Genomic DNA, 17,487 nt, shown 5'->3' on the forward strand with positions numbered 1-17,487 from the left:
AGATTATACTCTTCTCTTTAGCATCTGTTTTAACTGGAAAGTTTGGACAATACCATCCTTTAAATGATTAATAGCAATCACAAAATTTACAATGAAGTAAAAACTGTAAAACATTACAAAATATAATGTAAACTCTTTATGTAGTATTTTTACACTAAAACCACATATTTTTGTATATATTAAGCAATATAGAAGTGTATAGTCTTGTGATTACTGCTTATTCAGTCATCTACAATTTCTCTCCTAATGGCAAAAATTATCTTTTTCCTCTTAATCTTAATTTTTTCTTCTACTCTGTCAGGAACAGAGCTCTGGTACAACAACCCGTTGTCCATACACTATGATAAAAAGTGATTATTTCATTGATGACACTTTACTTTTCTGTATATTATAACACATTACATTTCTGTACAAACAATTCCTCTGTTAGTCTGCTTCACCCAAACCTGAAAACTTGTCACTAGTGTTACTCTTAGAATGAACATAATGTATAACCATTGTTTTAAGTGAATGCATCAGAAAACAGGTATTGCTTGTTAAGCTTTTAAGCATGTTCAAATTACCAGCTGTAGATTAAAGACATATAGAATTTATAATTTCTGTAAAAAGAATACTAAACTATATGATCAATGATGATTTATATTTTTATTGGTTTAATTTTAAAACCAGTCTTGCTCTTTGTTAAACTGTTACTTCCCTCAGGAAAATGTGAAATAGCCTATGGGGTTTTTTTCTATATATTTTTGTAACAGTGAATTTTGCTTCTAGTGTAGAATCATAAAATCAGCGCATTAAAGAATGTGTTGTTGAAAGTGACATTGGCAACTTGCTGATGGCTAATTTTACCTAAAATGAACTAAAAGTTATATTTTGGTGAAGTTTACCTGCCCCCTTAGTAATCCTACATTAAACAAACATAGAAACCAAAAGCCCATAACCAGGATTTCTTTTAATTTTCTCCTGTGCTGATGTATGAAAGATTCAATTGACAACAGGGAAAACTGAAGAACTATACAGTGGAAGCAATGAAAGTGACTATACATAGTGTTTTCAAGTGAACAATCTGGGGAAAAACATACACAAAAGCACATTTTTTTTCTAATTTATTTCAGTTATACTAACCCTAGCTGATTCTTGCACACAGAAATATTCATATGGAAATAATTTTTTAGGTTTGCGTGTCTTTTAAAAGAAGCTTTACTAATAAGACTAGTGTATATGATGTTTATATTTCATTTGCTTTTAATTTAATATTTTAACCAATATTAGACCTAGATAATTCTAATGTATGATAGAAAAGTATACCTAATTATACTACGTGACCTACTGATCTCAGTCATCAATGGCTCTCTTATCTTTAAGGATCAACTAATTAAATTAGCTAATTTTACTTTTTATTAATTTGGCAAAATACTCTATAATTGGTTATGGTTTCTATCAAACTATGTTTATATTATTTACTTACTGATGTACACTAATTTACAGTTTGAATCCATCATCTTTATATGATAACTAAGTACTAGTCACAATTCTGAGGTCTTTTTCTGCAAGTAGTTATTCATCCTAGGAGAAGAGCTAATACTGCAAGAGTAATTCAACTTGGTTGCTGTCCATATCCCATGGATTAATAACGATAAGCTGCCTGAGGACATAGTGTGGCTCCTAGGTTACTAATTTTGTTGCCAACGTACAAAATTCTGTATACTTTTTAATATTTTCTTTCTTAGTCCATTCATCAGAATTTCTATTGTTATGTTCACTGCCTTTGTATGTATAATCTTATTATTGTTTTTGCAGCTGTTTGCTTTTGTTTCAGAAAGGTCAGCTTTGATGTTATTTCCATTTTCCAGGTCTCCCTTAAACTGTGTTCTGAGTTTGACCTTTGACAAAGTGACTGCAGCTGAAAAGGATGGTATCACAGTTATTTATAAAAGTCTTCTGGATCGTAATGCTGATCTGCTGCCTGGATTTGACAAGTATTTTAACTTTACTTTGTAAATGTTCTCCAAAAAATAAAACCAAGTTTACAATGAAAGATAGATGAAGATTAAAATGTTGAAAAGCTAGTCAGCAAATATTTCCATCCATATGATAATAAATACCATTTTTTCAAGCCACAACATAACACATGCACTTCTTCATCATCTCTTCATGAAATGTTGGTAGTTATAAAGAGGAACTAAATTTAATATATATTAGCTTTCAGCTTTTATGCAGTACATTTAAAATAAGTAGAAGGATATTGTATACACTGTTGTCTGAAAAACTTAGAAGGTAATAGCAGTACAGAAAGGTTGAGTCAGTAATTTTTTTTAGTTCAAGGACCTTCACTGAAATCTAAGATAAAGATTTATACTTTTTACTTATACCTTTACTAACAAGCATTTTAAAATATTTTTCTATTAAAGTTGCCATTTTATTTTTCCTGGAAAAAACAGTAGCAGTTTAAAAGCTGCCAGTACATTTATTGATATCTTATATAACTTTAGGTATAGACAGCCATAAGATTCTATCAATATCAAATATCAGTATATACACTGTTACAATGTAACTGTTTCTTCTGCATGATTCTGTAGCAATAGAAGTATAGGAAAACCACTGTAACTTTCTTCAGGGGCAAAGTTAAAACAGTCTAGTCAAACTATCTTTTATTATTAAAGTATCTTGCAGATTTAGATAATAACAGCTGATTCTCACTTATGAGTACCAGCTCCCCATCTCCTTTTAAAGTAGTTAAAAGGTATCTTTGTCTATACCCTTTATCTCCCATTTATATCTTTTGTCCTACAACCACTGTGCACACAAGTAACATTAAGTAACTGAATAACCCTATTCACCTAATGAAATTATTCAAATGTTCTGGGTTACTTCTATGTGTAAGTGTTTGCAGGACCAGGGTTATATTTTCCTAATCTCCCAGTGCCAGCTGTGCGGTTGGGAGGCCAGGGCTGGGAGATCCTTATCTCCTAACAGCTACCCCATGACCATGGAACTGGCGGGGAGAGAAGAATCTCCCAGCCCCAACCCCCACAATCACGGGGCTCGGGCTGAGAGATAAGGATCTCCTAGCCCTGTGATCATGGAGTAGGGGCTGGGAGCTCCCTACTGCTGAGGCAGGGGGACATAGTCCCAGCCTGGGCTCTAGTGGCAGAGCCCACCCTTGCAGCAGGCAGCTTCTGGGAACAGGGAGCAATCTCCTGCCCCCTGCTGCCTGGCTGACCAGGAGCACATTTGTTCCCAGTCAGGTATCTACATGTGAGCTACTGTACAGTAAATAATCTTAAGTAAATTTGCTACTTGCATTTTCAGGTAGCAAATTTACTCACTATTAGACCCAATTACCATGCAGTAAGCATTTGCATGTGTAGACCTGGGCACTTACTGCAAAGTAATTAGATCTACTGTGCAATAAAGTATCTTGTGTAGATGCACCATCCGTGAAGCTGAAGTTGGGCTTAAGGACTGGGCCAAAATGTCCAAATATTATCTCTTCAATTTTGAAGAGGTTCAATTTTGGCTTAAGACTATGTATAATTTATTTACATTTAAATTGCAAGGCCTTCTAGGCATTGCTTATATGCTTTTACTCTTTTTTTCTAAATATAGTAAGATCAAGACAAGTTTAATATATCAAATTATATGTAAAATTTGTTTCAAGTTTAGGATCTAGAAAAGAAAGTATTTTTTAAGTTGTGAAAACTTTTTTGATGACTTTGTTTATTCTTAGTTGGAAAGTTTATACAGGATTTCCAGATACCTTCCAATGTACAAACCAGCAGACACTTCAGACTTTGGAAAAGGTGGATGTGGATAGCCATTTTATACAGTACAAGGTCAGCACATTCCTATTTAAAGCACATTATTAGCTATTACACAGCTTTAATATACCTGACTTTCACTTTATTTTCTGTGCAAGTTGATGCCTTGAATGTTTTCTTGCATGGACACATGGATTATCATACCAGTTGTAAGGGGATGGGGGTGTGCCACGTACCGTGGGACCCCGATCCCCGGATGTCCCCTGGAGAGGAGGGGTACGCGTTGGACCGTCCCGCTTCGCCGCTCTCGCCTGCCACGACTTGATGGAAAATATGGGGGTTCACCCTTGCCGGGAAGCTGGCGGTCCACGTGGGGTACAGTACCTCCAAGGTCCAGGGGTCCTGAGGGCTCCTCCTCCCCTACACCCTCGCCCGGTCCTCCGGGTTGAGCCTCCGTAAGGGGCTCCCTTGTCAGAGTCCCATTCCGGCGGGGGGGGGGGTTCCTCCCACGGCCGGATCCTCACCAGTGTCCCCGCGGCACCTAGTCCCCCTGGTGCCGCTGGCTCCTATAGTCTGGGGTTACCCTACCCCTGTACTTAAATCTCCCGCCGAGCGGGTCTTACACGGCCGGCCTTCCCCGCCCGCGGGTCGTCTTCCGCGACCACGTGTCCCGAAGTCGCTGCAGAAGGTTTCCCCCGTCGGTGGCCCCCTGCCCGGTTGCCCTCAGCCCGGCGGCCGCCGGTGCCTGTGTTACCTTCGGGTCGTCGCGGGCTCCTGCAGTCCCTAATTCCGCCGTTTCCTGTCTCGCGGGTCCCTCTGGGGCCGTGTGGGGCTTCACCGCCCTCCGGGACGCCACCGCTGTCTCGCGCCGCGCGGCTCCCGGCTCCGCCTCTGCTGGCTGCGCCGCCGCCGGCCCCCGCTGCGGGGCTCCCGGCTCCGCTGCTCCCGGACTCACCGTCTCCGGATCCGCGGCTCCCAGCTCCGCTGCCGCCGACTCCCGCCTTGTGGCTCCCGGCCTCGCCGCACGTGGCTCCGCCGCTCCTGGCTCCTTCGCGCCCGGCTCTGCAGGTCCCGGCTCCGCGGCTCCTGGAGCAGGCTCCGACTGGAGCCTCCGTCTTCCCCTGCTCGGGGTAAGCGTTTCCCTTTTATCTTCCCGCGCCGGTCCCGCGCCGGCGCGGTTCAGGTTCCGGGAAACATTAAGTTCTCGGCCGGGCTTCCGGGTCCGGACCCGGAAGCGCGGCGGAACTCCGGGGTTCCTCTCTCTGGCAGGGCCCCGCGGGGTCTTGGCCCCCTCACATACCCCACCCCTCGAGACACCGCTAGGCGGTCCCTTTTCTGTGTGGTATTCACCCCCCGAGGGTTTCTCTCCGTCCGCCCGGGGCGGTATTGAGGACTCGTGGGGTTTCTCTATCTCTCCCCACCGGGACAAAAAGTCTGCCACGGTGTTGCTCCGGCCGGGTTTATACCCGATTTTAAACTGATATGGCTGGAGTGCCAGGGCCCACCTCATTATCCGGGCATTCTCGGTTTTAGCTGAGTTGAGCCACCGTAGCGGGGCGTGATCAGTTATTAACCGGAATTCTCGGCCCAATAGGTAATACCGAAAATAGTCTATACTCCAGCGGATGGCGAGACACTCCCGTTCAATTGTAGAGTACCTCTGTTCGTGCTCGTTCAAACGGCGACTGGCGAATGCCACGGGGCGTTCGACTCCCTCCACTTCCTGGGAGAGGACTGCTCTCAGGGCGTACGCTGAGGCATCCGTCTGTAGGATAAAGGGGGCGTTAAAGTTAGGGGTATGGAGTACCGCTCCTCGGCACAAGGCTTGTCGGAGCTCATGGAAAGCCTTGCGTCTCTCTGGGGTCCAACTGATGCGTGGTGGTTCCTTCCCCTTGGTGGTGTCTACTAGCGGATTCGCCAGTTCCGCAAACCGGGGAATGAACCGCCGGTAATAGCTGGCGAGCCCCAAAAAGGCTCGCATCTGCCGCTTGGTTGCCGGTGCCTCGTAGTCCCGCAGTGCCGCCACCTTATCCCGTAAAGGTCTTACCAGCCCTTTGCCTACTTGGAAGCCGAGATATTTGGTCTCGGACTTTCCAAGGGCACATTTCTTTGGGTTGGCCGTCAGGCCCTTACCTCGTAACTCTTGCAAGACCTGTCGCAGGGCCTGGAGATGTTGCTCCCACATCTTGGTAAAGATCACGATGTCATCGAGGTAGGCGGCGGCATATTCCTGGTGGGGTGCTAGTATCCAATCGATTAACCTTTGGAAGGTTGCGGCGGCCCCATTCAACCCGAACGGCATCCGTTTGAATTCATAGAGGCCCCAGGGGGTCCCGAAGGTGGTCTTAGGTTGATCCTCCCTTCGCAGGGGGATCTGCCAATACCCCTTTGCTAAATCCAGTGTGGAGATGTAATTGGCTTGCCCGATACATTCCACCAGCTCACTTATCTGAGGCATGGGGAATGCGTCAAACTGGGTGATGGCGTTCACTTTTCGGAAGTCAACGCACAGCCTTAAGCTGCCGTCCGGCTTCGTCACCGCCACCAACGGGCTTCGCCAGGGGCTGCGGGAAGGCGTGATGATGCCTTGGGCCAGCATGCCATTAAGCTCCTCTCTAATCGGTTGGCGCCGAAAAAAAGGAATGCGCCGCCACTTTTCCCTGGCAATCTGGCCCGGGGGCGTCAGAATCTTATGCTCCACGCCTCTAGCCTTCCCCGGGGTCTCTGAAAACACATCCCCAAACTCTACGATTAGCTGTTGTAACTCTTTCTGTTGGGAAGGGAACAGGGACGTCTCTTCCCCAAGTGGTCCCCCGTCCCGGGTCTTCGGCCCAGTCTCCCCCTCTTGACACTCCCCATCTACCGGCTCTCGGTCCATTTCTAAGAGGAGCCCGTGCGGCTCCTGCCACTCCTTCAGTAGGTTGATGTGCAAGACCTGGGACGCCCTCGGATGGCCTTCCCTTCGGACCTCATAATTGACGGGGCCGGTTCGTCTAACGACCCGGGCCGGCCCCTGCCACCGCGTCTCAAACTTACTATGAGAGCTGGGCAGCATCACCAACACCTTCTGTCCGGGCTGTAACTCTCTCTGCCAGGTTCCCTGGTCGTATCGGTCCTTTTGCTGTCTCTGGGCCTGTTTGAGGTTGTCGTGGGCTGCTCTCTGGGCCTTGTGGAGTCTGTCTTGCAGTTCTTGTGCGTATTCCGCCACCTGGCGACCCCCTCGTGCGCCGCTTTCCCAGCTCTCCCTTAGGATGTCCAACAAACTTCGGGGCTGGTGCCCAAAGACCAAGCTGAAAGGGGAGTAGCCTGTGGAGGCCTGTGGGGCATCCCATACTGCAAACAGCAAGGGTGGTACCAACAAATCCCACCTGGCTGGATCTTCCTGTGTGCAGCGCCGGAGCATCCCTTTCAGTGTCGCGTTGAAATGCTCGACCAAGCCATTCGTTTGGGGATGGTAAATTGACGTTTTTAGGTGAGTGACGTGGAGCACCTTGCACATGGCTGCCATTACAGCCGACATAAAGTTCTTTCCCTGGTCAGTCACAATTTCTTGCGGGATCCCGAAGCAGGCAACCCACTTCATAAGCTCCTCGGCCACCTTGGAGCCCGTCACTGTCCGTAAGGGAATCGCCTCTGGGAACCGGGTGGCGTAATCGATAAGCACCAGTAAGAACCGGTGACCGGCGGTGCTTCGTGGTAGAGGCCCCACCACGTCGAGTGCCACCCTAGTGAATGGCTCCCGTATAACGGGCATCACCTGAAGGGGGGAACGCGGGGGTTTGTGGGGGCTCACTAACTGGCAGTGACGACATTCCTTACAAAACCGCTCCACATCCTCATATAGATGGGGCCAGAAGCACCAGCGTATCAGCCTGGCCTCTGTTTTCCTTTTTCCCAAATGGCCTCCCATTGGGTTCCCATGGGCTAGTTGTAATAAGGGTGTGCGGTAGCGGCAGGGAATTAAAAGTTGGCTTCCCTCCCGCCCTGTCCGGGGGTCGGACTTAATCCGGTAAAGCAGACCCTGTCTTAACTCGACCCGAGGGCCCTGTCCCCGATTCGCCGTGGGGCTTACCGGTTGCCGCTCCCGTTGAAGTGCCTCTTCATGGAAGGGTCTCAGCTCCGCGTCCTCCTCCTGCGCCTCCCGGAACTGGTAACTGTTCGCCAGGCCATCCAGCTCGCCCGGCCAAGGCGGTTCAGGTTCTTCCCCGGCTAGGCCTTGTGGGGGTTCCTTTCGAGGCTGGAGAGCGGCCAGCACCTCGTATATCTCTGGCCAGTCCCTCCCCACGATCATGGGGTGCAAAATATCCTCCTTCAACCCCACGGGCAGGCGTCTCGAAACTCCATGCAGCCGGACCTCTAGGATCCGCCGCTCGAAGTGTGTCCTCTGATTGTGCAGGCAGACTAGGTCGATCCCTGCGCACCGCGGGGTGCGCCTCCATTCTACCAGCGATGGCCTGACTAGGGTCTGTGCGCATCCGGTGTCAATTACGGCCATGAGCGGTCGCTGCCCCACCCAGGCCTTTACTCGCGGCAGGGGCCTGGGAAAATGGTCTTCCCTGCTGCTGACCCCACAGTCCATGGGTTCCTCCCGAGTATATTCCCCTGCTCCGCTGTTGCCTCTGGGGAGCGGGGCCCCCTTTCCAGGGGGGTACTCGACTTCGGTCGGGCAGGACCGGGCAAGGTGCCCCCTGCCACCGCAGCGGAAGCAACTAACACCGGGGTTCCCTGGGGCCTTCTCCGCCGTACTTCCCCTGCCCTTTCGGGGGAAGTCTTCAGCCCTCGGTTTTCCCCGGCCCGGGCGCCGCCCTACCTGGGCTGCGGTATATTGCTCCGCCAGCTGGAGAGCCTGAAGGGAGGTTGTGGGGCCGTGACACCTCACCCACTGTTGGGTGTCGTCTTCCAGGTCCATCAGGAACTGCTCCAGCAGAACCCGATCACATATTTCTTCTTTCGTGGTCTCCGCCGGCCACAGCCACTTCATCATTTCGTCTCTAAGGCTGTGCCACAACATCTTGGGGCTCTTTTGGTCCTTAGTCTTGTTTCCTCGGAACGCCTGTCGGTGCTTTTCCGGGGTGATGTTGAGGCGTTGTAGAATCTCAGCCTTCACCCGCTCGTAGTCGCTGGCTTCGGCGCGGGTCAGGGCTCGGTAGGCTGCCTGGGCCAGGCCGGTTAGCAGGACTCCGAGCCTACTGGCCCATTTCGTCCGGTCTATGCCTGCGGCGAGAGCCGCTCTCTCGAAGGTTTCTATGAATGCCTCCACGTCGTCTTCCCGATTCATGCGGGGCATGTTCATATCCCCGCTATACGGGCCAGCCCGCGTCTGCTGCTGTTGGAGCAAATGCTCCTGCACACTTGCTTGTCTTAAAGCAGTCTGCTGGTGCTGCTGCAGCAGCTGGGCCATCAGATGCAGCGTCTGCTGCGTCACATCCGCGCTCGTAGGGAGCTCCATGGTGCTGTAGTGCTCTCCGAGCTAGGCCGGGTTTGATTCCCGGCCAATGCACCAGTTGTAAGGGGATGGGGGTGTGCCACGTACCGTGGGACCCCGATCCCCGGATGTCCCCTGGAGAGGAGGGGTACGCGTTGGACCGTCCCGCTTCGCCGCTCTCACCTGCCACGACTTGATGGAAAATATGGGGGTTCACCCTTGCCGGGAAGCTGGCGGTCCACGTGGGGTACAGTACCTCCAAGGTCCAGGGGTCCTGAGGGCTCCTCCTCCCCTACACCCTCGCCCGGTCCTCCGGGTTGAGCCTCCGTAAGGGGCTCCCTTGTCAGAGTCCCAGTCCGGCGGGGGGGGGGTTCCTCCCACGGCCGGATCCTCACCAGTGTCCCCGCGGCACCTAGTCCCCCTGGTGCCGCTGGCTCCTATAGTCTGGGGTTACCCTACCCCTGTACTTAAATCTCCCGCCGAGCGGGTCTTACACGGCCGGCCTTCCCCGCCCGCGGGTCGTCTTCCGCGACCACGTGTCCCGAAGTCGCTGCAGAAGGTTTCCCCCGTCGGTGGCCCCCTGCCCGGTTGCCCTCAGCCCGGCGGCCGCCGGTGCCTGTGTTACCTTCGGGTCGTCGCGGGCTCCTGCAGTCCCTAATTCCGCCGTTTCCTGTCTCACGGGTCCCTCTGGGGCCGTGTGGGGCTTCACCGCCCTCCGGGACGCCACCGCTGTCTCGCGCCGCGCGGCTCCCGGCTCCGCCTCTGCCGGCTGCGCCGCCGCCGGCCCCCGCTGCGGGGCTCCCGGCTCCGCCTCTGCCGGCTGCGCCGCCGCCGGCCCCCGCTGCGGGGCTCCCGGCTCCGCTGCTCCCGGACTCACCGTCTCCGGATCCGCGGCTCCCAGCTCCGCTGCCGCCGACTCCCGCCTTGTGGCTCCCGGCCTCGCCGCACGTGGCTCCGCCGCTCCTGGCTCCTTCGCGCCCGGCTCTGCAGGTCCCGGCTCCGCGGCTCCTGGAGCAGGCTCCGACTGGAGCCTCCGTCTTCCCCTGCTCGGGGTAAGCGTTTCCCTTTTATCTTCCCGCGCCGGTCCCGCGCCGGCGCGGTTCAGGTTCCGGGAAACATTAAGTTCCCGGCCGGGCTTCCGGGTCTGGACCCGGAAGCGCGGCGGAACTCCGGGGTTCCTCTCTCTGGCAGGGCCCCGCGGGGTCTTGGCCCCCTCACACCAGTAAAGGGTCCAACAGTTCAACATGTCTCTGTGACATGTTCATTTAAGACAGGGGTTTTCAACCTCTTTTAATAAGTGTACCCCTGGTGGCCGAACATGGAGCTGGGTGGGAGGAGGGGGGGGGGCAGCTGGATGTGGAGTGAAGGGGGGTGGCAGCACAGGGTGGTGGGTGGTGGCAGCGGCCACCATATGTGAGCTTCCTTCCATCTCCCCCTTGCATCCAGCCAGCGCCTGTGTGACCCACAGTGGGGCACCACTGCCCTTGCCCCCTACCCCAGCCTTACTCCTGGGAGGTGACAGCAAGGAGTAGTTGATGGTGGCACTCCATCCCCACCCACCCACGCATACCCCCTAGGACCTTCTCAAGTACCCCCTGATTTAAGATGCTATGGGATCTCATCCTTGATCCCAACAATCATGCCTTCTGCTATGCCACATGCATGACAGGAGATGTGATTTTTGGGATCTGGACTCAGATCCCAGTTGTGCCCTTTCCACTTGCCAGTGCAGAGAAAGCCTGAGCTTATGATCCCAAGCTCCCTCTGCACCAGCAACTTGAAATCAGGATGTCCATAGCCCATTCTGAAATGTTTGATATATGGCAACCCAAAGTGTTGTTTTGTTTCTGGTGAAGTAGAATGACCAGGGTGTTTATACATTAGTTATTGGTATATTCAAGTTTCAAATAAAATTACTTCAGAGGCAAAAACTATTTGATCAAGATTGAGAAAAATGTAAAATACTTGAATATTACTGATCCCTATCTATAGTAAAAGATTAGGTACATGTATTGGAAGATAAAGAATGGGCTAGTTAATATTAACCTAAAAACATATAGTGGCTTTTAAATTTGGAAACAAGATGAGTACATGCAACGATTACATATCTGGAAGTGAAAAATGTACTGTGAATAGTAGTAATGTGATATCCTCAAGAGAGGCTCTTCTAAAACAAAATTCAGGGCAGAAGTGCTACTAGATACCTAGACAATTTTGTATTCCAGAACCTTTGTGCTCAATGAAGTGCAGAAGACAGTAAGAGGATTACACACTAAAGAGGTAAAAGGCTCAGAAGTTCTGGGTGCATATGCTTTAAATCTATCTTCAGGTTTAGATATTGTAGTTCAGCCCCTAACTGTTACTTTTAATCTTTTATTGACAAGTAAAACCTTTCCAGCAGTGTGGAATTCAGAACATATAATCCCTGTGCATAAGTCTGGGACTATAGACAACCCTGACAATTACAACCTGTTGTTCTTTTATAGCTGGTGAGGAAGACTAGCCATAAATCAGCAAGTTGGTATAGAGAAGCATCAGCTGATTTAATCTTTTGATGCTTTATCAGTTCTGGTTATATGATCGGTCTTTAGAGCTTTCATAAAATTAATCATATTTGTTTTTTGACAAGGGAAAGTTAAAGGACATATGATTTTGGACATTATAGTTCTATCAGCTTAATCTTTTAGTGGGAACTAAAGACTTAAATCCCTAAATATTGTATTAAAATTTTTTCTCAGGATTTCAGAGCTCTCTCAAATATAATAGAAACAAACAACTCAGATCCTCATATTGCCATCTCACATTCAGTGAGTTGCAATGTATGTATCCTGTGTATTTCTAACACAGCAAGTAGTAATATTATTTTCAGCTTTTCACTCTCTCTCTCTATCAGATTTTTACTATATATACTATATAGTAAAGCATATATATATGGGGGGAGAGAGAGGGAGATATCTAGGTTTTTACTAGCTAGTAAAAAAGAATCAGTATATACTATATAGTAAAAACCTATACATATAAATATATACACACATATACACACACATATACATACACACACACACACACACACACATAAATACACACACACACACATACATATACCTATACACACAGCATTTTATATATAAAAAGAGAGAAAGAGAGATTATATATATATATATAAAATAAGATGTAACACAGAGCTGTCCTTGTTGGCCATTCCAGTAGCAGAAAGTGGATATATATATAGGTTTTACTATATAGTAAATAATAATACATAGGGGATATAGGAATATATATATCTAGGTTTTTACTATATAGTAAAATATAGTATAGTATATATAGTAAAAACCTAGATATAGATCTCTCTCTCTCTCTCTATATATATATATAGATAGATATAAAGTAGGCCCACTTTTAATTATAATTTGTTACATTCTTTACATTCTTTAATGTATGCACCTTTGAAATTCTTCAGTATCACATTCCAAAGCATAGCTTATCAACAGTGAATTATATTTTTAATCCAAATTAAGTAGTTTTTTGAATTAAAAGAATCAGTTTTATAGAACTTGCATAGCATTAGAGACAGTAGCAATGTGACTTTAGATAAGGCTTAATGAAGTTTGATGATTTCTAGTCATCTTGGACATTCTCCATATCAGTAGTGCCAGAAGTTAATAAGAAGGGGATGACAAAACCAGAGACTTTTTCTCTTGCTACTTTCCTTTATTGTAGCCTGGTACACATAATATTTCTGGCATGATTAACATGTTAATTGTGCTATGAATACACATTATGCAAAATGCTGTGTAACATCTCTGTGACTGGTTTGAATGGCACCATAAACTGAACATAAGGTACACCCCAGCATCCTAGTGGTGACCATCAGCTGATTGTCACCACTGGGATGAGTGACAGGCTGTGACCTTGAACCTAGGGCAGGGGCGAGCAATTATTTTGGGCAGAGGGCCGCTACATGACAGGCAGCTAAGGGCAGATAAATATTAATTTTCTAAATTTTTAGGGGCCCTGTGGGCTGGATAGAATGGCTTGGTGGGCTGCATCCGGCCCACAGCCTGCATTTTGCCCATCCCTGACCTAGGGCATTGGCCTGTCTGGGGCAGAGCCTCACCCCACTCCACCACCTCCTCAGCAACACTAGGGTAGACACAGATGGCCAGAATCCTCCCTCTGGGCCTAGCCACACACCCACTTTCTGCTACTGGAATGGCCAAAAAGGTCAGCTGACCCTTCACCCCTTCCAATATAAACCCTTGACCCAGAACAGAAAGTATCTGGGCAACAAGGCTTAATTCTGTATCCAGGCTGCTGCACTTCTGGCTTGAGCTGCTACTACTGATTATTTGGTTACCTTACCTGGCTTACCCACAGACTCAGTTTGGCCTGACTTGACTCTAGTTTGATCTCTTGGATACTTGACCTGACAAGCCTCCCAACATTGTGCTGTACCTGACCCACTGGATCTGTCTAGGTTCCCCAGATGGATGTCCTGTCTTCTCTGTGTTACATCTTTTACACTCCCCTCCCATCTTGGCTGTTTCTCCTGACCCTGCAGTGACCCCAAAACCTGACTTATCACAGCCTGGCATGACACTGGGCAGCCCCAGGTCTGGAACCTGGCTGGGGCCTGCCCTGGTCCCGATGCTGACAATCTGCTGATTCTCCACAGGACCTGGCACCTTAAAGAGCATTATTCTTCCTTTAAGGCTTTTTAAGGTCCCAGGTCCCAATGGACATGGGGCAGCTTCAGGGTCTGTCACAAAGCCTTTCCCTGCCTGATTCTCAGAAATGGGACTGGGGCTGCTTGGTGCTGAATCCTGGGGCTCAGCTGGGGCAGTCCTGGGGTCCAAGACAAAGCCACCCCCTGCCCAATTGGTGGGATCGAGCTGGAGGCAGCTCCAGATCCCAAACCTGGTTGTCCCTACTATATCCCCAAAGGATGCTGGCCATGAAGGTGGGGATGGGGGAGCTTCTCCCATACCCAGCTGCATGTGTCAGTTTAAAAAGCTGCCTGACACATGCAGCAGGGAGTGAAGAAAGCTCCCCCATCCTCAGCTATACTTGCCCAAAGAGGCTTCTGGCACTAGCAGCTGGGGATGAGGGAGCTTTCCCACCCTCTGCTGCTTGTATGAGTGCCTCTTTAAACTGGTGCTTTTTAAGATAGGGAAGGTCCCCAACTTCCAACTGCACTATGGGGGGCACTACGAACCCGATGCTGGGGATTCTTTCCCTGGTGTTGGGCCTGACACAGAAAGTGGCATTCAGGTGGGGCTCCAGGCTGCATGCCCACTTATTTAAGGTCCAGGTCACTGTGACCCCGACATCAGGGAAAGATTCCCCAGTGTTGGGCTCATGGCACCACATACCTTTAAAAAGTTGGCATGCAGCTGGGAACCCCTGGGCACCCATGGAAGCAGCACATGGCGAAGGGGGAAAACACATGGCTCCACGGCTGCTGCTTCTCTATTTGAGGGATGCAGATGAGGAACAGGGTGCTTCCTGCCCCAGAATTGCATGAGGTGCCATGAAGGTGTGGCATGGCAGGTAATGTGATTTGAGGAATGGGACATAAAATTTCTCAGACTCCAGTCATGAGACTGCATTAACATTTGCCAGCAGCCATAGAATCAGTTTCCTTTATGTTAACTTCTACACTGAAGTAATTCTCCTGACTTCTTTGGGATGTTCTTCAACAACACTGAGGAAATAAGAGTAGACTCACATATTAATTAATCTCTCTATTTCTCATGATCATCAGTCATCTCTTGAAAGAATTTATAAGAAAAGTTTCAATCTGTTGGCAGACTTTGACCATAAAGCTGATGTAATGGAGCAAACAAGGGTCATGCTAGTGCAAGGGACTATCTGAGCACAAAGAGAGCCTCCCCCTTGCTGGCATTAGATATATGGCTGGGGGAAAAGGAAGGCTACATAATTATATAACCTTGCATACACCCGAAGGCCTAGAGAGGACCTGTGGTCTCTAAAAAGCTGAAAAAGTTGGTGTCTGGCTGGAGCTGAGTTGTGGCCAGAATTATTAAAGAATATACTGATTCAGTGCATCCCCTCAGCAGCCTGTATTAGTTGAATTCTTATATTCCCTATGTATTATTAAATCTGCTCTCCTGACTTCTGACTGAAAATGTGGGTGAGGACATATTTGCATCACTACTACTTGTCCCATGGCTTGGCCCTGCACATGCGCTCTGGCACATGGAAAATTGACCTGGGTGGGGTTGGGGAGGTTGGGACCAGTACTGGGCTGGCCCCTTGGGGGTCTCCAAGGGCTGCAATGGCAGCTATCCATGAGCACGGAGCCTGACTGGCAGCCAGAGCATGGCACTGGCAAGCCAAGATCCAGTTTCAGGCAGTGTATGCTGCTGCTATGTACATCACGCTGCTTTTATTTGTTGCATTTTTATTAGATGCCAGGATTTCCCAGTATCTAAATTTGTTGCTGTGCTGTAAATATGCAGTGTAGCAAACAAATTACCATGCACCATATGCATTTTGCAGTGCCTCAAAAGACTCTGAGATGCCACAAATTGCATGTTTCCACTCATGGGGGTACACCCTCTGAGATTAAATTCCCTCCAGGTTCCAGAGACCAAGTTTATATGTAAATCTGCAATTTGCATCTCCTGATTTCTATTTTAGTCAATAAATTGGACTCCATAACTATCACCTCTTCAGTGAATTCATCTTCAGAATAAAAATGCATAATTCAAAATACCTACAGTTGACACAAATTTTTAGTGCTACATACATGATATTAGGTATATCTACATGTTGCCATATGGAAACATTGCTACAGCATCGTGGTTTAGTACTTCCTTTTAGAAGTACTAAACTATGGTGCAGAACAGGCGGTTACTGTGCCATGTGCATGGTGCACAGTAGGGTTGTGCAAAGCTTCGGTCACTGATTTGATTCAGCCGAGATTCAGCCTGAATCTCCAAATCTGAATTGAATCAGGAGACCCTTTAATCTCTCTGAGTCCAATTAGAACCCTCTGAATTGATTTGGAGAGATTCGGAAAGATTTGACGATTTGGACATAGACACAGCTTTGAAAGTTTTTTCTACATACCTTTACGTACCAGGAGGCCTTTGAATGCTGAGATGCTAGGGCAGACGGAGCAGCCCACAGAAGCACTTCCGGTCCATTTTCGGGGCTGTCAGGAAGTGCACAGGGCCCCTCCCTGCACCATGCCCTCCCAACTCAGTGACCGTTTCCTTCTGGGTCTGGGGCTGGGGGTGTAACAGGGGCCTGCTCGGGGCCGCTTTCCCTGCGGCCTGCTCACCTGTCCTGGGCTAACCACCCACATTCTCTCCTGCCATGCCTTGATGTTAATTATTTAATAGATGGTAATTAAGTGAGAGGCTGCCCATTTCTGCCCCGATGCCAGGGGGCGCTATGTGCAGCTCTTTTCCTCCCCTACACCGCAGCCCAAGCCTCACAGATAGCATCTAGATGTTCTCGTCATCACCGGCCCCACACTGGGCCCCAGAACCCTGCTATTGAACCTCACCTGGATTCCTCCCTTCAGGCAGACTCTTCTGCCGTCATAACGGGCAACATAGCTCCCTGAAACTGGTTCCCCTTTGGGTGTGGTCCCCCCACTGAGACCTTGGAGTCCTTTAGCCCTGGCCCACCTCCAGACCAGTCGGGACCCCAGGCCCTCAGCTCTTGGGCTTCCCTTGCGGTGGGCCCCAGGCCCTTCAACCATTCCGGTCCTGGCTCCAGCATGGGCCAGTCAGGGAAAACTCTGACAGGCCTGAGTCTACGGCCTCTTTTCCTCTCTTTAAGGGTACACCCTCTGGGCCCTCCACACAAAGGGGTTACCCAGCTGGTGGTGAGGGCTAGGGGTTAAGGCACCCTGACCTGCCTTTCACCGGGGTGGTAACTGGCCTGGCATTTCCTGGGGGCTCCCGCACCACTGGGAGCCCCACCAGGCCACTCACTCCCAGCAGGGTGCAGTTTTAGGTCATACCCAGGACCAGGAGCCTCCTAACCATCCCCTACAGCTCCTCCCTTACCTCCAGATGATAACAGTAGCCCTCTGGCCAGGCAGTGTTGTTGCCTGGACGCCAGCAACAGAACTGCCTTGCTTATATGGACAGCCCCAGTTCCAAAATGGCTGCCCTAATCAGGCACCTGGTGGCTGCCAGTTCCAGGCTCTTAAAGTGGCAGGCACACACAGTGCCCTACCACAGGGGGCATCTGGGGTCCCACCCTCTGATTGCTGAGCTAGGGAGGGGTGTAGGGGGGCTGACCCAGAAGGGGACCGGAAGTACT

General features: G+C 49.3%; 1 protein-coding gene across 1 annotated transcript in view; it reads left to right on the top strand.

The window, feature by feature from the left end:
- Positions 1 to 17,487, top strand: part of DCDC1 (doublecortin domain containing 1) — a 500,455-nt gene that overhangs the window by 254,253 nt on the left and 228,715 nt on the right. The window contains exons 14-15 of the mRNA XM_090034627.1: positions 1,851 to 1,976; positions 3,728 to 3,833. Coding sequence (XP_089890753.1) covers positions 1,851 to 1,976; positions 3,728 to 3,833 — 232 coding nt within the window. The remainder of the gene's footprint in view (positions 1 to 1,850; positions 1,977 to 3,727; positions 3,834 to 17,487) is intronic.

The sequence above is a fragment of the Crocodylus siamensis genome, chromosome 2 (assembly GCF_052110815.1).
Source record: "Crocodylus siamensis isolate JL-2025a chromosome 2, ASM5211081v1, whole genome shotgun sequence".
NCBI classification, from domain to species: Eukaryota; Metazoa; Chordata; order Crocodylia; family Crocodylidae; genus Crocodylus; species Crocodylus siamensis.